The sequence below is a fragment of the Drosophila rhopaloa genome, unplaced genomic scaffold (genome assembly GCF_018152115.1).
Source record: "Drosophila rhopaloa isolate 14029-0021.01 unplaced genomic scaffold, ASM1815211v1 contig_2, whole genome shotgun sequence".
Classification (NCBI taxonomy): domain Eukaryota; kingdom Metazoa; phylum Arthropoda; class Insecta; order Diptera; family Drosophilidae; genus Drosophila; species Drosophila rhopaloa.
The window spans coordinates 23,276,932-23,298,709 of NW_025335083.1; the positions used below are offsets into that span (position 1 = coordinate 23,276,932).

Sequence of the window (21,778 nt, forward strand, 5' to 3'; positions counted from 1 at the left end):
TCAAGAGGCACAACAACCAAGGCGGAAATGGGGCTCAAACCTGGCTCCATCCTCAAAACAACAGTCGGTCCCATGTCATCGTGATCAGCATTATTTGAAGTGATCTCTGGACTTGCTCCCTCATCATCCGCAATCACCTCCTTGGCCAACTCCACGTCATGGCTGTTGTAGATACCAGTGAAATCGGTGCTCTCCAGGACATCCGGCAAACTGCAATTTCTGCGGATATTCCTGGCATAGGCACACAGATCCGAGGCATCTTTGGAGGTCAACTCCTCGTCCTCTGTCGGTTCCTCTCCTCTGGCCAGCATGTCAAAGTTCATGGTCAAACTTTTCACATAACCCTTTTCTTTGGCATTGCAGTTGAAGGGCCGCAGACGAGATTCGGTGGCCAAACGTATTTGCTCCATTTTGTTCTCCTCCATGGCGATTAGCTTTTCGATAATATCGATCTTTTTGGCTATATTCTGGCACTGATGGCTGGTGGAGCTGCCTGCTCCCTTTCCCTTTCCACTTCCCCCTTTCCCACTGATTTTCCCAGCGTTGTCTAGGTTTTTCCTGTACTTTTCCCGCTCTTGCTGGATCTCGTCTACCACAGCTTGCAGTTGGGGTTTGGTATAGAGTTTTAGGGTCTGCATATTTTCCAAATTCTCTGGGGCATTTCCGTTTTCAGTGAAGTACATTTCGAAACTGCGCTCTCCATAATCGCTGGGCAGGCTGCCCACTTCCATTTCCGGTGGCTCTTCCTCTCTCGCCTGCCTTTCCCTTTTGGCACTGGGCGTATACTTGATCTGCGAGACTGTATTGAAGCGCACGGAGATCTTTGGCCTACTCTTTTGCCTCACACTAGTGGCTCGACGACTGCTCTCGCTGGTATCAAAACGGGAGACTTTCTTCAAACAACTCTGGGTTGCAGATCCTCCGGCCAGAGCACCAGAACTCACGGAACTCCTCATCGCCGGCCTTCTTTGCTGATCCCTTTCCCTTTGCTTTTCCTTCTCGAACTTCTGCAAATTGTGCTCAAATTGCTGCACTACACTGGCAGTTCTGGACTGGGATTTCTGCTGCTGCTTTTGCTGCTTTTCCATGTGGCTCAAAGTGCTGACTAGGTTTTGTGGCTTCACCGGTACTGGTGGCTTGGGTTTCAGTGGCTTTCGCACAAACATATTGTTCCCTGTTTGCATGGGATTCGAGTTCCGCTGCTGTCGCTGTTGTGCAAAGTCCGTACTTAAGGACTTGTTAACACCTGAGTTATATTGCTTGTTCTTCGACCGCAGAGTGGGTATATTTTCCGAGGCCTGAACCTGAGCTATTCTGGGATATGTCTTCGAACTGGGCAGTGGTTTCAGTGGCTCCAGATTGTAGCCGGTCACATCGAAACTATCCGTTGCCGTTGAATGTTGCTGTCGCATGTAGTAATCGAAGCTGCCATAGGCATTTGGGCTATTTCCATAGGACTTAGACACTGGACCGTGGATGATAAAGTTCCGGATGCCAGCATGGCGCTGCTGGAGAACAGCCACCTGGGTTTGGGGATACTCCAGAGGAGCACTCTGGCAATCACTTTCGTCCGACAGAACGCTCTCCAGACTGTTGCAACAACTTCCCGGGCCATCGCCATCGGAAAGTAGGGATAAAGACTCCTGACTCTGCTGACCGGTGAGGAAAAAACTGGCGCTGGAATGTCGTTGGGTCTCCAGGAACCTGGCCTCGTCCAATCTCCTCTGACTGGCCGCAAATTGCTCAGGTTGCAGGATATCCGAGAGGGATACCTTCCTCTCGCATTGATAGAACTCCCTGTAAACATAATACTGTGTGGTTCTGCCCGTGGGCGTGGAATCACCAGTGGAACCCAGTCCTCCCAACCCTCTCAGATTCGCTGGCATGGAGTACGAAGCCGGAATACTGGGCTCATCCAAATCTCCATACTTCCGGGTGATCTCATCGATCATCTTTTCCGTATCTGCATGGATCATATCCAAAATGGTTCTCGCATCATCTGCATAAACCGAGTGCCTCTTTGGTTCTCCAAGTAGAGCTCCTCTCTCATTTCCCTCGGCAGACCATTCAACTTCTTCGTGGACTGGCGATACTGGACAGGATTTATAGTGTTTTAAAATACTAGGCGTGCGTCTATTGTTCCCAGCTGGATTTCTTTTAACCCTCTGTTGCTGCTGCATTTGCTGCTGCTGATGATGATTATGATGTTGCTGCTGGGAATGCGAACGCATTGCAGATGAGGATCCCCCTGCAGATCCAGCAAATGGAACGCCAGGTGGTGGATGAATCTGGTGCACACCCACATGATGGGGATAGGGAGGATAATGTTGTTGAACCTGTCGCATGGTCTGGAAATTCTGTTGCAATTTGGACTTTGGGGCAGCACAATTGAAGAAATGCTGGGAAGCAGGAGGAGTATAAAGCTGATGTTGCTCCTTTGTTATTTGATATGGCTGCTGCATTGGCTGTTGCTGGATGTTCGTAGTTGCAGCATTTGCTGTTGTGTTTTGGGAGCTAATACACTGCGAAGTGTCATGGGAAGCAACTAATGGGGTTAGTCAAAATATCGTTTAAGGGGAATATTCATCAAAAATATTACACAATTGTATTACATTATTTTTACCGCAGAGATCACAAAAAAGGAGAGCAATATTCAAAGAGAGATAGACAACGGAGAAAGAGAGCAAACAACGGGAGAGAGAGTTTTGGTTACATTAGCCTACTGTCCAACTTGGAGGGGATTTTAACTTGGTTTAATTCCGGGTTTCCTTTTTTCCAAATCACTTACCCGGCTTTGTGTAACGTCCTGGTCCTCCGCCCGCACTCCTCGAGCCATCCAAATTGGCAGCCAGACTCAGGTCCGATATGCTATGGCTTCCCCGAAGGGGTCTATGGCCTACCTGTGGGTCCAAAACAAATTGTATTCATTAGGAAAGGCTATTTCACAATTTTAATTAGTAATGTTTAAAGTTTACATAGTGAAATCAAATAATGCATGATTCTTAAATGTAGGTGGAAGGGTAAATGGTAATTTAGAACATAAAAAATGGACTTACAAATTATTCATAGTTCTTAAAGTTATAAAAGGTGTGGTAAGATATCAAAGAAAAGAAATTAATGATGAAACTTTTAAAAAATTTCAGACCTTCGATTTATTTAGAAAATATTGAAGTAAAATATATTATGATCAAAATATTTAATATTTTAGTAACTTTGTTAAAAGTATGTATGAAGTTAAAGACTTGAGTGAGTGGTTTTCCGTTTCCTCAAATTACTTGAGTGGTGTGAAATGGAGTGGATGGGTGAGGGGATCGCACATGTTTAACCCACTCGGCTTATCTGACTAAGCGAGTTTTTTGTTAATGGGCGCTAGTATGGGCTATTTTTAGAAACCGTTGAATGTGAGAAGAAGTTGGTTTGGATTATTTCATGAAGCATCGGTGGTTCAGTGGTAGAATGCTCGCCTGCCACGCGGGCGGCCCGGGTTCGATTCCCGGCCGATGCAAAACATTTTTTTTATTTTTTAGTATTAATTATTATTGGTTCTTTATTTTAATAAATAAAGCACATATTTAAGTATGGTATAATTGGAACAAAAGTAATTTGAAAGTTATTTTATTATTTGTTTTGGCTTAAATAACTTTGATTTTTTATAATTACAATTATAAAAGAATTTTGGAGCAATAAGAATTCTGGCTATATACAATTTAAAGTTAATTAATTTTTCTTCTGTTAAATAATAATTTTTTTGTTAAGGTAAATGCAGTGCGTTAAGAAATTTTCCTGTTAGTTTCAAAGCATTGTGAATATATACAAATCTGAAGCATCATTAGAAAAGGCGAAACAATCTTAATAATCCAACCTAAATCGGCTCACCTCGGCTATAGCATTCAACCTTGAGTTGCCATTTTTGCGCGTACCCTAAACACACAAAATCGGTCAGGGATATATTTTTTTTGGGTGCATGTGTTTTTGGGGTGGGAGGTTGGAGATTGGAGGACAGACCAGACACCAAAAACAAATAATGGGACACATATAAAAATACAGAAGAACAACAAAAGAAAAACACAAATTAAATGCGCAAATAAAAGAGGGAAGAAAATGGAAAACCCGCAGGGCAGTAAAATCAGCTTACTCGAAAAAAAAATACACAGAGAGATGAAATAACCGTGACCTCAACACTTACATTCTCCAGTTGCTGCTTGACCTTGTTGATGACCTGCAGCAGCTCCTCCTTTTTGGTGCTCGTATACGACTTGGTGATGGTGGGCGGGGCAGCCACGCTTTTCCCATTTTCCGTGTTGTGCTTGGCGCTGATGCTGCGGCGACCTGGCAAAAGGAAAAGTCACAATTTAATCTATAAAGGAAACCTTAATTAAAAATAATATCTTACTGCTGCCACCCCTTTCCATGGGCGTTGTTAATCCCGGTCCTTCGGGTAAAGCGGCATGCAGGAAGCTGTTGTTGCTGCTCTGGGGTAGATTTTCCGAGCTGCCGCCCAGCGTGGAGGCCAGTGAGCGCTCTGCATTCTCGGCACTGGGCGTAGAGCCCTCGTCTTCGGTATCGGAGGTCCCAGTTCCTGTTCCGGTGCTCGCCGTATGCGAACTTCCATTTCCGCTGAGCGCCGATGGGGTTAGCTGAAGGCCGGACTTCTCGAACTTCTGACGGCGCACCGACTTGCGCAGCTCATCCTCGTTCATGGCCGTCACCTTGAAATCTCTGCAAGAAATTGCCATTCGTTATTTATTATTTCCATTAATCCCTTAATAATTTTGCATATACTAACGTCGGCGTGCTGGGCGCAAGGTTGTTGTAGAACATTCCATGATCGGAGCTAGTTCTCTCTCCATCCGAGATATCCTCCACATCCCCATCGTGATCGTGGGTGTGGGTATCGAATCGCAGACCCGGCTTTAGTCGCTTATCCGGCAGCTGGAGACGCTGCTGAGCAGCTCCAGAACCCGTTGACATGGCACCATTGGAGGCAGAAACAGCCATCGCGGAAACGGAGGACACAGTGACCACCGTTCCGTTATTGCTGCTGCCGATAAACTTGAGTTCACCCCTTCGCGTCTCCATTCCGGAATCGATGGAGGAGTCCTCGCTCAAGTAGGTTTGATTGTACGTAATGTCCTTGGAAGAGGCACTATTGTAATCAGAGGTCTGGACATTTACACCGCTGTGACCACCTACAGAGGACACTGTTCCCAGGGGACTTTCTGAGTTGGAACGCAGGTCCTCGGCGGTTTCCAGTTGAGTGCTCCTCTGGGCCCATCTTCCCCTGGCTCTGGGTGCCAATCCGGGCATTTGTTGACTCGGTGATGAGCTCAGATTTCCCATCGATGAAGCGGCGTGCATGGCAGGTACATTCGTGGATCCACCACTGGGTGTGGGTATGGACAGAGCTCCACTATCCGAATCCGCTGCTGCTTTACGCATCGCCCACTGCGGCAGTTGACCCACATCGGAGAACCTCTCGGCCACTCCAAACTTGGGCTGCAATTGCGGCTGCTCTATTTCACTGGTAGGAGAATCGAGGACTATCCCATCCGGTGGTGAAATGGGCGCCAGGGGGCGTGGCAACGGAGCATGACCCGATCTGAGACGCTGTTGTGACATCCTCGCCTGCATGGTCACAATCATATCGTGTGGCACTTGCCAGATGAAAATGCAACCATCACCACTTGCCGAAATTAAATGTCTGCAATCGTTGGTGAACTTCAGACCCGTGACCAGTTCACTGTGACCATACATCCTCGCCATGCACTCGCTGGAGTAGTAATCATATACGGCCAGGGTTTTATCCGTGCACGAAGTGGCCACATAGATGCCACTGGGATCGAGGCTCAGCTTGATCAGGCTTCCCTCGTCTGAATGGGAGCCCTTGAAGGTCTTTGTTTGTTTGGCATTCTGAGTTCCGTAGACTCGCACATTGCGGTCCTGACAGGCGGTCAAGATGTGCTTGGAATTCGAGTCCACCTCCATGTCGTACAGCGTCGTCTTTCCGGAGGTGTTGGTACCCCTCATAAAGATGTTTCCCTATTTAAAAAAAAAGAAAATTCAATTAATTTTCTTGGCCCTTTACATAATATCGCAAGACGCACCTGAAAACTCCTAAACATAATGGACTTGTCGGCCCCGCAGCTAATCATCTGGAAGTTGAGTCCGGCACCCACAAACTTAATGGAGGTGATCGAGGAGCTGTGATCGTCCAGCGTCTGTAGCAACAAGTAATTCTGGGCCACATCAAAAACGTGGATCAGACGATCCCTACTGGCACTGGCTAGCAACTTTCGCTCGATCCGTTCATTAGAATACTCCAGGCACAGCACCTCCGACTCATGGGCTTCGATGGTGGTGAGCAGGCGTAGATTGACAAGACTATAGACACGTATGTTGCCGCACCGATCTCCACTGGCCAGGTGCTGCAGTTCCGGACTGATCTTGATGCAACGCACCCCATTCCTTCCATCATAAGAGGAATTTCCGGCTTTATCAAACAGCGAAGATCCCTGATCCTTGATGAACTGCAGCTCCTCGTCGCTGTACACGATCTTCAGCAGCTCCTTGGAGTAGATGTTCCTTCGGTAAATATCGTTATTGGTGCATCCATCCAATCCCCAAACGCGGATCGTGTCGTCCGAGGAGCAGGTGACGAAGCACTCCTCCGGAAGTGTTTGCGATGGCTCCCGCTCAACATTATATGGCACTGTCTCCACGCCCCAGATGCACGTGGAATGGTACAGGAACGAGTGCGACTTGCCCACGCGTGAGATGTCGCGCAGATCCCAGATGTACAAGGAGTGATCGTTGTAAACGCAGCTCACCTGGAAAAAAACAAATTCAGGTTATAAATATTTTATTTTTTTAATGATTATTTATTATATCATACCTTGCAACGCTGTTCGTCGAACACCATGGCAATGCAGTCGGGAAACTTGGCCTGCTGCGGCACCGACATGATGTGGTTGATCTGGATGCCTTGGGCCACATCCACGCCCAAGTAGTGAGTCCTGGGCAGAGTGGTCACGTACTCGAGCGTGGCTGCGTTGAAGATACGAATGATGGACTCGGCACAGCCCACAAGGATGAATCTCTCATTCACGCAGATACAGTTGGCGTTGGTGGTGCGGCACTGCACCCACTTGTCCAAAAGGCGGCGTGAGCTGAACTCTACCAAATGTCCTTGCCGCGTGATGGCGTACGTGCTCTCCGAAGCGATTCCCTTGCCGCATGCCACTGCACAGAAGTCGTTGTCCCGCAAATCGCCCAGAATGGCGCTGCGTCCCATCAGGGGAATGGGATCCTTGTACTGCAAAGGACATAAATCATTAGCTCTTGACCTTCAGCATTAAGTGATTCATTAAATATTCAGAACAGCAAAGCGCATTTCAGAAAATCCTTCTAAAAGTATTACAATTTATCTACAATTTAAACATTATTCTTTATTTTCGTCATTTTATGATTATACTTTATTTTGTTTTGACCTTCAGTTTAAAGTGATTATTAAAGTATTCGGAACAGAATAAAAATCCATCTTAATGTTTTTTAAAATTAAAATTGATTTTTCAGAACATGTTAGCCCTTTTCCTATAAATTTGGTAGTGAAAACAATTTCACTTTCTAAATGGAATGCTACATAAAATATTTAAAATATGCGTCTTATGATTTTGTTTAGAACAATTTTGTCATTTGTTGGTCTAATTTTGTAGTGTTGTAAAAAATGTATTTTTTTAAGAAAAGGTCATGATTTAGCTATTAGTTCTGATGTATAAGTCTGCATTTTTGAATAAAGACTTTCATGATTATTAGGGACTAAGGACTTACCTTTCTTCCTCCCTCCAGATACCAGTATTTAACATGGCGGTTGCCCACGGTGACGAAATAGCTGCCATCCTCGGCAAAACACACGGCGGCCACCTTGGAGCTGATTTTATTCGAGGCCATCTTGAGGTTGGCCCGCCAGTCGAACACGTTGACAATCATGTCGTGCTGGGAGCCCACCGAAACCAGGTACTTGCCCGTCGGCGAAAAGGCCTGCGGATTACATAAGGTATTTTTAATAAAGTAAAAATTAAACAGAATTAACATCCGGACTCACCACACAGGTGACGGCATATTTGTGGTCCACAAACTCCGCCACAACACTGCCGCCGGTGCAGTGCTCCAGACTTCCGTTGGGCGTTTCCAGTTCCCAGACTTTGATCGCCGGATTGATGCCACATTCGCCGGTGGCCACATATCGACCACATCGCGAAAATGCCACGGAGGTGAATGCTTTGCGGGAGGTGTTGACCAAGTAGGCCTGCGTCTGGCGCTTCGCGTTGAACAGCACCACGGTGCAGCTGCAAAAAGGAAATGCCCAAGTTAATAAGCAAGTTGAGGAATTTATTTAATATTTCACATAAAAAAAACGAGATATTTTCCTTGATTTAATGAGCTGAATTTAATAGCATATACTACAGTTACTTATCCACTTTGAAAATATTTATAAATACTTTAATTTAACACCCAAATCTTAAAGATTGCTTACTTAAAAAAGAAGTCAAAAACAATGTATGATTAATTAGTGCCATTGTTGTTGCCAGCTGCTTAAAGTTCCAAGTCATTTGTTTATTCACTAAGAGTATTTTATTTCTGTGCTGATTAAATGCCGAATGAATTAGACTTTCGACATGCAAAAGACTTTAATCGTCTGTATATTTCATCATGACTGGGTAATAAAAAGACACGAAACTTTTTAATTGCCTTTTTGGAACGCTAAATAGAGAAAATCAGTGGGTTATTAATAAAACAATTTGATTAAACAATGCAATTATTAATGTTTAAGGAATTTAAAGAGAACCCGCTGGTGCCCCCAGTTTAATTATTTCATTTGAAATGTACTTCATTGTAATCCTATTTAAGACATGTCCTGAAAATAGTAATGTCAAGCCATTTTATTATTCTGTCAGCTTGGACTATCACGTTAACAGTTTGAAATCCTCCCACTCAACGCCGTTTATCTACTGCCCCCGACCACTTAAAGCCGTCCTTGACCAAGGCAGACGGTAAAAGTTGGCTACACATTTAAAATGCCCAAGGATGTAGGTTCTGCTCAGCTTGGATCTCTTTTATTTTTTCCACCACGCCACCTTCAACCTTTTCCTGCCTCTGTTTAACCCTCTTATGGCAGAAGCCTGCCTCATTATTAAGCTGCTTTTTGGCCTCCCCGTTTTATTTCTGTTGTTGCCACTGTTGCACGGTTAATGAGCGCATCACGCCCACATCTTTCACTTAGGGTTATACACTTGGAAATGGATATGGTGTACTGTGATATATGGTTTGTTGTGCAACTAAATTCGATCAGGAAGTATTTAACGCCTTAACGCCTACCCTCTTCCTCTTTTTATTCTTTTCAGTACAAAAATAATTAAATATTTATTTTTCTTTTAAATTTATATATTTGTTCTAAGATTTTAAAGTGCATTTAACGCTCGCATTTGCTCTGCACAAATTTCCCTCAGCATTTTCTATTTATTCATGCTTGCAAATGGTACTATGCATACATGTGTGAGCCAAGAAAAAAACTTTTGCATCGCAATGGAAGCGTAAATATGCCCTTTTTGTTAATGCACATAATTAGTAGAGTTTCTCGGCTTAATTAACTATAATTGAAATGTTGTCAGGATAAAGAAACGGACTTTAAATGGGAAAAAAGATTTAAGATTTAGGAGGATAAAATAAATGGAATAAATTGACTTTCTGTTTAAAGTTAATTGCCATGGATTTTCTTTAAGCCCAAATATCAGTTGTCATGGCTGATTATTTCCTGCCGCATTCCATTATCTGTAAGTTTTCGTTTAATCAATTTGTCATTGATAATTACAATTATTAGCATATTACGTATACGCAGCGTAATAACCTATTGTGAGCTAGGCAAATATTCAGTGGGAATGCAAATCCTCTGCGGAAAAACAGCAATCGCGTTGACATTATGTCACTTCTGCCTCTCCTATTTTCCCTCTCTGCCTGTCACAGATTTTCCTCGTTTGAGATGGAAAAATTCAGCCATGTGCGACAGTTGGAAGAGAGATTAAATCAACGATTTTCATTGCAGTTTTTTTTTTCGTAGGCAAACTTTAAGCATCAAATTTAACAAAATTGAATTTTTTTCCGAGCCAGAAAGGAAATGAGCTGGCTGTTCTGATGGTTTCCTTCTTCCACGCTGCTGGATATGCAATATTCTTGAGATATATGGAACTTACCCAGCTGGATAGGCCAGCAGGCCGCTGACTGGGGACACATCCAAAGCCGCATTGCTGCACACAGTCAGGCCCAAGACCTTTTTGAGTTTTATCTGCAAAAAATATGGAAAAAGAACATCATAACATTAGATATTACATCACATCACACTCTGGGTTCCAGTTTATTTGCCAAGTTTTTATACTTTTTCGCTTTCGGCAAGGTCAGTTTGCGGATTGTTTGCTTAAAATAAAACCAAACGAAGATAACTTGCTGTGTGAATTGTTAACGCACACAATTTGCACATTTATCATGTTGTTGCCGTGTGTTTACATATGAACCCAGCCTTATACGATTTACATAAACATAAGCAACAGAAATTGCCTCAGCATGTTAACATGATTTTCCAATGGCTTTTGTACTATTTTCATCAATAGTTTATTAACAACTTTTGTGAATTTTTGTATTTCCACACAAGGGGTGAGAGCTTGTTTTAAATTTCCTTAATAAATAATGCAAAAATGAATAATAAATTGTAGTAAAATAAATTAAAAGAAGTCAAATTTAAACAAATTTCTGTGTCACAACTTTAAATTATATAGTTTCATGTGGTTTATATTGTAGAACAGATTGTGATTTTAGCACGTACCAAAAGGGGTGTAGCTTTAAAAACGTATTTTGTTGTTACATAAAGAGCCCTAATGATTTCATTCATTAAACCCAAACAAATATCGCTCTTTGTGTGTCGACTTGGCTTTTTTGTAGTTAAAAGCCGCCTTGTTACGCCTCACCAGAGCTTCACCTTGATCTTGCCCAAGCAACCAGCTTATTAGTTATTAAAAAAAGCCATAGAAACAAAACTAAAACAATTAAGGGGCGGATAACTTAGAACACAACAGGTTGAGTTGTTTTTTTTCAGCTATGGCAAAAAACAACACTAAACAGCAAATAGCTAAGTGAAGAGGAAGTGCAAGTCAATAGACACACTACCGCATTGGAAACGAATATCGAAAGTAATATATGGTAGACAGACGTAAATCAGAACCCAACAGTGGGCGATCTATAAGACGACCCTGTCAGCTTTGGCATGCAGAGGGCATCCAAAAGATGCTTGTTTTTTTTTTGTTCTGCGTCGCAAATGCGAATCGCAAACTCAGATTGCGATACAAAATAAACGAATACATTCCGGTTGAGATCATCTCGAACGGACAGAGAAACAAAACAAAGTAGCTCCAGCGTTTGTTTACTACGAGAATTACTTTATTGGCTTGTTTCACTTAAGCGAATATCAAGCCACACCAACGCAGCCTTTAAAATCTATATTTTAATGCATAAGGTCGATCTATGGAACCGGTTTTTCAGTATCTCTCTCATTCGTTCCTCTCCCGCATATTTGCATTTTTAATGACAATAATATGCCGTGAAATTGTTAACAAATTTTCTGAGCATGACTAAAATAAAGCAACAATGAAACTATGCTAACCATGACTGAAAATTGATAAACACAAAGCTTCCTCCGAAATCATGACCAACTGGCATCGATTTCATTTAAGTGAAAAATAGAGAGAGATCTCGAGGGAGCAGAGTAATTACGGGGCGTATGCGCAACCAAATCCGTGAGCTTGGATTTCAACTGCTGGGTTTAATTCGTTTTCAAATGATAATTAGGCAAAGCAGAAGCAATACAAAAATTTAATGGGTTTTTATAATTTTAGAGATTGATTTGTTCGGAAATGATTGTTTGCTTTTGGAGATTTAAATGGCTTAAGGTATGAGTTAGACTTATTTAACACCATAACTTTTCTCCTTTGCCTTTTTTCGGGTATATCAATTATTCTGTATTTTTAAAAACGTATTTTCTCTACCACAAACAGCTGCTGCAGTTCGGTAGGTACTTTAAATTCCATTTATTTTACACATTTACTTATTTTTTGTCCAAACGGAAGTCAACACACGCCATTCAAAAGAGCGCACAAAAAAACTAAGCCAAACAAAGCGAAATTCTTTTGTTACATATTTGGTGTAGTAGCGAAATTTATGTCCAGCAGAAAAGAACTGAAATTTAAAATTTGTGTGACAGATGGGGCAGTTAAATGATAATTAATTATGATTTAACGAGTGACGAAATCTTGGCCATGACCAGTCAGTAAAATTGGCCAAGAGGCCAGAGGCAAATCACTTTTCGGTCAAGTGGCTTTTGGCCCAATGCCCGGAGTTTGTTAATGAAGTGCCTGATTTTACTGGCTCTGCTGTTTATTGTTTCGCCCAAGTTCAATGCACGCAGCAGTTGGCTGCAATTGTTGGCCAAATTCTATACGCAACCCACATGGTTTGGTTTGGTCTGAAACATTTCGGATTTCTGCCCACAATTCGAGCGAAAAAGGCCACAAATAAGCTGAAGCATTTTTCAGCGGACAGGTGTCAACCAACAATCACGCAATGAAAATGTTTACCTTAAGGCCACAAAAAGCAGAATGCTGAAAAATATGCAAATTGAATGGCCACTCCAGTGAGAACCAAACATGACTGCAAAATGTGGAGATTACTATCCGGCTACACGATATGAAATTCCATTTCTCCATCACTTTATTAATATTTATAATTGAACATGTTCATAAATAATTATATTTAATCCAATCAAGACTCTCTGCTGAAAACATGGCATGCCGTAAATTAATAGTTTTGGTTACAGTCCAGCAGCCAAAATGAAACTGGCGCCTAAAACAAATACCATGCTTAATTGCCTACAAGTTTAATCAATAAATAAATAAATAGCCAATCAGGAAAAGATTTCTATTAAGAATTTCATGCATAATTAAGGCGTGAGTTATTGAAAGGCTGATAAGTCAGCGACTTTTCAGCGTGGCATTATCAAATGAATATTAATTCTTGGCATACAAAAATGCTAAATCTGTGGTGCAATCTTTTTGTTGTTCTCTTTTGGCAAATAGAATTTCTGGTTTGTGTTATTTGTTAGTTATTTTTGTTCGCCCTACCACGTTTCGTGCATTTCCAATTGGCTTTCATCGGCTTACTCAACAACCGAACATGGCCCTCATAACAAAGCTAAGAAATATAAACAAGTACACAGTGAAAAGTGTATTTAAAAGTTATTGGTTAGTTTTAATAATTTGGCGGAAAAATAGACTAGGTTTAATTTGGTCTTCTTAGAAAATGTATGTTAAAAAGCTTAGTGAGAACATTTGAATAAATAAAGTCATTAATATTTTAATATCATTTTAAATGATTTAGAAAAAGTATTTTTGATTTTTTCAGCTATTCTTACTTGTACTATAGATTTTTTTTCGGTGGAGAAAAAGAAATACATACAAATGACGGCTAAATATACCTTTAGATACATTTGTATCTACAAGGCGCTTACGTGAGCAAAATGTTTATGACTATGAAAACAAGCCAAAATCCAAGCCAAGCCAAGAGATTTTCGATAGAAAAAAATCAAATTAAGCTGGATTTTTTACAAATACAATAGGACTGGTATGTTCTATTGAGATTCCTCCTTTGAGTTTTAGAAGCTGCCGACATAAGCTAATTGCCTATAATTACCCTGGGGCACAAGGCGGCAGCTTGGGCTCAAATAGAATATTTATGCCGGGGCAAAAACCACAAAAATCCATTACAAGTGCGGAGACAAAAGTTTTGTAGCGAAATGAATCATGCGGTGAAGTCCGCGCGAGTGGGTAGAAATCTCAGTCATGGATACATCTAAGCCATTTATCCAAACGGATGTTGCTCTGGCCAATATGCAAAAGGGGAAACGGCCAGTGAAAAGCCAGTGGCGAGAACTTGCTTTCTAACCGACGCAAATGAAAGTTGAAATGGAACCGATTTCGTTCCGTCCACCAAGTGGACGACCTTTACCTCGTAGGCTGCCACATCCTCCTTGCCGTAAATGGCAACTGGCGATGAGTTTCGGGGGGCGAACATTGTTCAATCTCTTCGTTGGTCCTCGAGGACACACAAAACCACATTCCTCGGTAAATATTCACTTATTTAGTTAATTGCCAATCTGGCTTCTTCGTTATCTTTATTTATATGGCACATTTGAGACAGACGCCCACCAAAAAAACCCAAACTTAATGTTATAATTCGTAATTGTTTTTGTGCAGTTCCACTCGTTTTTTTTTGGGGGCGTTGTGATTTCGTTTTTCGTATAATTAATAATACACTTTAAATAATACTTTTTACAGTTTTTCTCGTTTCTTTTCGGCTATTTCTGATGACTAGTCTTTATAGCATATTGTCTTCTGTTTCTCCGTTTTTTTATTTCTTTTTTTTGCGACTTTGTCAAGGTCGTGTTGGGTGTTTTTTTTGTATCCGTTCGGTTCGTTATATCTTTCAGTACTGCGGTATCTATTTATCTTTTGCTTTACCACCGAAACTGAACTATAATTATTTTATATTTTTTTTTCTTAATTTTTTTTATTTCTTTGCGTTTCTTCAACTTTTGTGTAAATTTTCATAAGATATTCGTTGCACGTTTTTCGCTGGCTTGCTTGCTAATTTCTTTTTACAACAATTAAGCGTCGCCCTATAATTATTCAAAAAATAGCTGGTCGTTTGTGGTTGTTGCGATTTGTTTTTAACTACTTTTTAGTGGTTGTAGTTGTTTGTGTTGTTGTTGTTGTTATTATCGTTGTTTTTTGTGACAGCCGTTGTCGCGTATCGTTTTTTAGCGCGGCTCAAATGAAACTGGCGAGATTTCAACGATTTCAGCACGACGCCGCCGATATTGAGTTGAGCCAACGGAGAGCTTGAGATATGGCAAGAGATATATAGAGAGAAAAACGCTCGTTTGAGACCTGTCCAATTGAGTTTTTGAGCGACACGCACACGTATCTGTTAGATACTCAGACTTCCAGCTCTTTAATTTGCATATTTCACGATGAAACACAGAAAAACACGTTTCTGGCCTCAAGTCCAAAATAGCAATCGCTGTTCTAACACGCGAAATGAGCAAACTACATACTTCAATTCAAAATCGACTGCAACTTTGTGCGGGAGGGCCAAGAAATGGGGGTTAAAACTTAAAACACGCTAAAACAATTAATCAATTGCCGCTAGTTTTGGCACCCACGATTGCTTTAATTATTTAATAATCTGCATATAGTGGAAAGTTATGGCATCTAAAAGTCTGTCTGCACTGCCCACCGATTGCAATAAATTCTCAGAATTACGGAATTGGTGGGCGTACATGTTCCCTCCAAAAGCCGTAAAACGAAATTAGGCAAATCCACAGTCGAGTCAGTAGCTGAAATTACAATGAGAGTATCGGGGCAGCCAAGTGGAACACATTTACCACTGCCATGCAGATAGTTAGATACGGATACAGATGGCTACAGATACAGATATATGGGACTGGATTGTTTGTTTGGGCTGGTGCTTTGGTCAAGATTCAGTCACTGTGGCAATGGCTAAATAAAGCCCTAGAATTGTGCACTGGCCATTTGCAGAAAATATGGAAATTGCCACTTATGACATTGGGGCGTAATTGACAGTTTTTTATTTACTGTTTTAAAGTTGGAGCATTTAATGAGATAAAACATACTGGAATACTCATTGAAATGTAGTTTAAAATTGGGTAAATTATAAGCAGAGTTTCCTTTAGATTTGTGTCTTTCTCTTTGTTTTTCCCTATGTTCCCCATGCGAAATTCTTCAATATTTTGTTGGTCCAAAAAGTTTTATTATTTGTTACTTCTCATAAATACCCCTCTACTATCCCCACACACATCTGTCGACACACATAAACCAATCGCTTTGAAAATTTTTGATTCAAGTGCAATCATAAGCTTAGCTATTGCACAAAGGCCAATCAAAAAGGTAGCTACCTTTCCATAAACAACTCACCAAGACAAACAACAAAACAGAGACGACAGAAAAGAAAATCAATTTGCATAACACAAATCAAGTGAAATAATCAGGCATCTGTGGAGAGAAAAGAGAGACAGAGGCTGAAAAACCAAACCAATGCCCAAACAAAATCCAAACTTGAAACGCACTGCACCACCGACAGATTGACAAACAAACAAAGCACAGGCAAACACACACTGGAAAAAATGCACAGTTGACAGACACCTTTAGTTTTTTCCCCCTTTCCCCCTCTGCCCCCTGCATCCCCACATCCACATTTCCCTGTGATCCGAAATTGTGCAGCCAATTTCTTTATCTTGTGCCATGGCAAAGTCGCAGTTCGGCGCTAGTTTATGGGGGAAAGTTACAAGCGACTTGCTCTGACAGATGCTAGGCAGATAGATATAGATGGGGGATACGGTGGTAGGGGGGGGGATGGGGTGGAGTAGGGGGGAGGGGGTCTCCCGGGGATTCGGGGGTATCTGTGGGTCCGCCTGCATGCGCCGCATATTCAAATGAATGCAGACTGCTCATTGTTGCTGCTGTTGCTGGTAGCCGTTGGCAGATACACAGTGAAAAAATAACAAAAAAGGTTTAATCTAATGTGGTTTCATATTAAAAAAAAATTATACAAATATACTCTTTTCTTATTGCAATTAAATATTATTAATATATTAACTTTATTAAGTCTGGTGTCACATATCTTAATAATCAAAATATTTATCATATTTCTTAAATGTTAAGAATGAGAACTATAAGTTTGAGAATTATAAGCTTGAAAATTATAAACCTATTTTAAGCATGTGTGAAAAAACACTATATATTTGACCTGGAAAATAAATATGAAAAAACACTATATATTTGATCTGGAAAATAAATATAACTAGGTTTCTTTTTCTTGTTTTAAGCAATAGGAAAATTAATTGGTTTTTTATATCATCTACCAATTATCTTAATATTAGACCCAAACTTAGATGTTTGAAGTAAATCATGGTTGCAAAGTGCGAAATTATATTAGTTTGACAATAAAAAGGGTATATAGAACAAGGAGATTCTGTCATTGATATATAGTTTTCGCTCAGTGTATCTGTTTGGTGTTTGCTGCTGTGCCACTTGGCTGCCTTTTTCCTTTGATTTGCGCCGTGAAAAATCGCTGGACTGCACTGGAATTACAAACTATCCATCCACAGTCTGTCTGCGGGGAGCTATTTATCGCCTTTGCAATCCCACCTTCTTGCAATTTGTAATTAAAATACCTTTTGCCTCATTGTCATTTTTGGATTGTACAATTTTCAAATAGTTTTTTGTGATGCAAATGGCCAATCGAATTACTTTTGTTCGAACCTGACCAATGCTGGAAATGAAGCCTTTGTTCGATTTGATTTGTGTGGGCAACTATAATCAATAATTATTACGATTTATTTGCATTGTTCTGGGCGTCGCAGATTATATCTCTGATCTTTGTGGGTTAAAAACAAGGCAATCTGCCAAGTGGGGAGTCTCCCTGGAGGGTTGAAGATAATTGAACATAAGTATATAATTGGACTGCTGGTTAAGATTTGAGTCATTTTGGTAAGGTAAATTCAAAGTGTGAACATAACAATGTACTATTAACTGTTAGAAAACTGCCTACTTTCCTCTCAAAAATGTCTTGAAAACATTCATCGATCACTGATCGACTTGAAAACCACTCAACATTTCAATCCCAGCTGTCGATCCGTTCAATCAGCGCTCCAATAAACCCACTCAATCGATTCTGCTGTGGCGCATGCGCATTTTGTCAATCTGTCAATCTGACAATATCTCGGCAGCTCGAATTAAAAAAGCTCGCGATGAGGTAAGCTTGAAAATCTGTGAGCAAATCTCGACTATCTGCGCCAATCATTTGCAGCCCCATTGAAGCGTTGCCGACAATTTTGATTAATTGCACAGATTTGCAGCTATAGCTGCAATCCAAAGTGTTACAACAACAGGTTGGCCATCAATCCGTGTTCCCCAATTAATTCGAAATCAATAAACCCATAAAGCTTAATCATACGGGGTGCTTGAGAAAATACCAAACGTAAATGGTAAAATAAAATGTGAAACATAATTCAATAATAAAGCGTTGCAATTTACTCCTCGTACCACTTGAACTACGTGACAAGCGTGATGGCTCTTGGCGTTTAGTGTGGAAAAGTCTGGGAAAATTTGGCCATAAATTTGGCAAGGCGGAAAAGCGGCCAAAAGGAAAACAGTTCATGGAAAGTAGGAAGAAAATATGTTTAGGGGGCCAGGTTACTCTCGGGTGTCAAAGTTGATGAAAGATGTTGCCAGCTCGTCGGGCTCTTAACTTTAACTTTTCAAAGAAGGAGTGCCTGGGCTGTGGAGTTTCAATCTCGCGACTGCATCTTCGGCGGCTTTAGTTGATTTGAAAGTTTAATCAAGCATTAGTGTTAGTTAAAAGGCCTTTTTCGGTGCTTTTATTGCCTCTTTTTTTTCCGCAGTTGTTGGTGGCACGTAGTGCACTTTGTAATGGTCGCGCAATTTGTATAATGATTGCTATTTGTGCAAGTAATTTGGGAATGCAGATCAAAGAGGGAGGGTTAAATGCGCATAGAGTTGAAAGTCTTTTTATTCCGGTCGATTATAAGTGTTAATTATATGGCTAAACATCCGAGAGGTGGATTAAAATGCTTTCCATGTAAGCTTTCTTTAATTGACAGACAAATCTCTGATTTGAATGGCTAAGTGAATGTTGCTGACGTAAATTGAAGATGATCGTATGGCAATGTGTGGGCTTTAGATGGTTAATTACTGTGGGAAGATTGGGTATAGTGCTCCGCAATCCACAGATTCTAAAGAAATATTTTAATTTTCAAAAAGAGCTACTCAAAAAATATATATTTCATAATAAATTAGGGCCATGTTTTATAGTACCTACCTAATCGATTTCTGTTATTACATACGTTTGATTTTTAGAAAGTCAATAATTGAAAAATTAATACTAAATTTTATTCATTTTATTCATAAATAAAATAAAGAAGCAAACCTATGTAAATCGTGCCAAATTGGTTTGGATGTGACTATATTTAACTTTCCTAATCAGCATGTATCTCGAATTTCCAAGCATGACCATATTGACCCTTTTAAAGTATCACATCTTAACCCTCATTATCTCACTTCATTTGTGGTCGTTTCTGCTGCCTTTGCATATCAATTTCCCAGCCGACAGCTTAACCCATTATAAACTGATGGCCCCATTCAAGATATTGATTACATAATGCCCGAGCCAAAACCGAAAAAAAAAATATCAATTTCGTGTGGTCACAAAATGCATTTTAAGATTTAATTATATAGAGAGTGAAACATTTTTATATTCCATTTTCTTCGTGCTTCATTTTTATGTACTGCTAAATGCTGCAGAGGAGTTGTGGTGGCTGTTGTGAAAACCACTTGAAAAAAATGCGTTTCAAATTGAAACGACGAGAAACGCCCACAAGCAGACAAGATACAGATACACGCGATTCCATATGTTGTACAAAAAAGTCTCGGGAGCTGCAGCAGTTGCAACGCACTTAGCCAAATTGCTACAATTTGACAAATACAAAAAGAAACCCAAAAAAAAAACAGAGTACACCCAAGCCAAAAGTGTTGGCTCTAATAACAAGTGTCAGTCTGTCAGCTGCCAGCCCCCAATATCTGCCCACAGTTCGTCATTTCTGCAGTTTTTTTTTATTTAAATGCAGTTTTTTGCATAATTTTGTTGGGGTGATAAATTTTAAGTACTTAATTTTGTGGTATTAATATGGTTTTATGACATTATTTATAATTTGATTAAAAGTCGGCAAAAGCATTGAAGAGATTGATATATCATTTCCGGCATTTCATAAATTTTAAAATCACCTAGATGCCAATGTCTGCCCACATATTTTTTTTTTTGCACTCTTGGTTTATACGAGGTATATCCATTTAGTTTTTTGTTTTTTGTTTAATTCTAGTATATTTTTAAAAGAGTATTTCAAACTTCAAAATCTTTGCGAATCGTTTTAACAACTGTAGACATTAATACGCCTCAGCTCAGTTTAGTTGCTTCTTTGCCTCCATATCAGAATCTCTTACAAAGAGCCATAAAAAAAAAACAAGAACTCAATGGGCAAATATCTATTATTTCTTGAAAGCACTTGACAGGCGGCAGACTAAATTGTAGTGCAAAAAAAGATAGCTACATAAATTATGGTCAAGTGTAATTTAGCGTTTTTTTGTGTGTCGCGATTTTTTGCGTGCTTGACTTTTTCTTAGTTTTTTTTTTCTCATTTCCTGAGCTCATTAAACAACTGTATAATTCACACCCAGACAGACTTAATGGAAACTTGTCATAGTTTATTAATTATAATTATTAACTTGCATAATATTGGTGAGTTTATGAATACAAATCAGAATTGCACAGGAAGTTATTAAATTTAATATGTACTACTTAAATTTTAGCAGTGTCAAAATAACTTCAGTTTCATAAGAAACAATTATAAACATATGCTTCCAACAAGTACTTTAAGCTATTAAATCATTAAGATTTGCTGACAATCTATTGAGATATAAATGATATCACATCATAACTGATAATGTTGTTTACAACATAGCACTTAAATGGCATGTGGTGCGGCAGAAATAAATAGAAGGGAGTTTTAAATGTATTAAATATATTTATTTTATGATAGTGTATTTTTATTGTATTTTTAGTAGTATTAATAAAATATTTATGTATGAAAAGCTTACATAATTATTTTTTTTAAGATCCCAAAAGTATACACTATTTGTTAAAGAGATTTAAGAAAGGTATTTGTAAGCCAAGTACAAAAATTTAATAAGTTGCTATATTAAATATTTGCTCTAACATCTGGCTAAATCAGAGTGTAAAAAAAACTAACCCCATGCCAAACCTTTATTTGCGTTACTTGTAAAAACTCAACCAAAACTCTGCTGACCACAAGTCAATCCTAATAAAAATCTATCCCCATTCAAACCCAAATAACCAAAGACCCCACACATTGTGGATCAACAAACAAAGAACATTTGAGCTATGCAAATTTTGGAAGACAAAGAAAGGAAAATATAGGTGCTATCTAAATGTTAAGCCATGTCATATAAATTGATTACTCATCTCGGTCAAAAGAGAGGGCAAAGAAAGAGCCAATGCCGGGATTAAGTTACCAATTCTTCAATGAGCCGTAAACAACAAGATTTAGCAACCTCAATTTGCAATTTACATATGCCGCTGCAGCTCTCCTTTTACCTCGATTTTTTATCTGCATTTGAGTGGGCGTTCCGACAAATAAAGCCAACAAATTGTTATGGTTGTTTTTGATTATTTTTACAGCTTGTTAAGCAGTGTCGAATTTTTTTTTTTTTAGGTCGGACATGACTACCAGGTAAATGCAAAATGCAATTTGGCAGCTCAGCAAGGTGAGAATACTCAGCGTCTAAAGAAAAAAATCAATTACCTTTGATTTTTCTTCGCCAATAAAAATGTCATGTTAGGCAACCTAGTTAACCCCAAATAAATCATAGAAATTCAATTTTGATTTACGGGCGAACTCAACCCGCTGGACATGGAACAAAACGGTTAATAGAAAGCTCAGATTCAAGTAGAGAAATGTTTTATTTATGACTTCTGCAGCACGCAATTGAACCAAAGCCGAAGAGAA

The 21,778-nt window shown here is 39.8% G+C and overlaps 1 protein-coding gene and 1 non-coding gene across 12 annotated transcripts in view; one reads left to right on the forward strand and one right to left on the reverse strand.

Annotated features, from left to right (window-relative positions):
• Positions 1-21,778, reverse strand: part of LOC108053546 (mitogen-activated protein kinase-binding protein 1) — a 65,658-nt gene that overhangs the window by 2,901 nt on the left and 40,979 nt on the right. For 3 of the 11 annotated variants that reach the window (XM_044459613.1, XM_044459611.1, XM_044459610.1), the window contains 11 exons: positions 10,248-10,339; positions 8,102-8,345; positions 7,828-8,037; positions 6,893-7,312; positions 6,105-6,827; positions 4,787-6,039; positions 4,394-4,719; positions 4,187-4,329; positions 3,877-3,921; positions 2,789-2,900; positions 41-2,545 (listed from right to left, as the gene is read on the reverse strand). In XM_044459613.1, coding sequence (XP_044315548.1) covers positions 41-2,545; positions 2,789-2,900; positions 3,877-3,921; positions 4,187-4,329; positions 4,394-4,719; positions 4,787-6,039; positions 6,105-6,827; positions 6,893-7,312; positions 7,828-8,037; positions 8,102-8,345; positions 10,248-10,339 — 6,073 coding nt within the window. Of the gene's footprint in view, positions 1-40; positions 2,546-2,788; positions 2,901-3,876; positions 3,922-4,186; positions 4,330-4,393; positions 4,720-4,786; positions 6,040-6,104; positions 6,828-6,892; positions 7,313-7,827; positions 8,038-8,101; positions 8,346-10,247; positions 10,340-14,103; positions 15,138-21,778 lie in introns of those variants that run through there. The other 8 variants (XM_044459615.1, XM_044459612.1, XM_044459619.1 and 5 more) reach the window with 6 other exon arrangements.
• Positions 3,435-3,505, forward strand: Trnag-gcc. The gene has a single exon. It is a non-coding gene; the product is annotated as a tRNA-Gly (tRNA).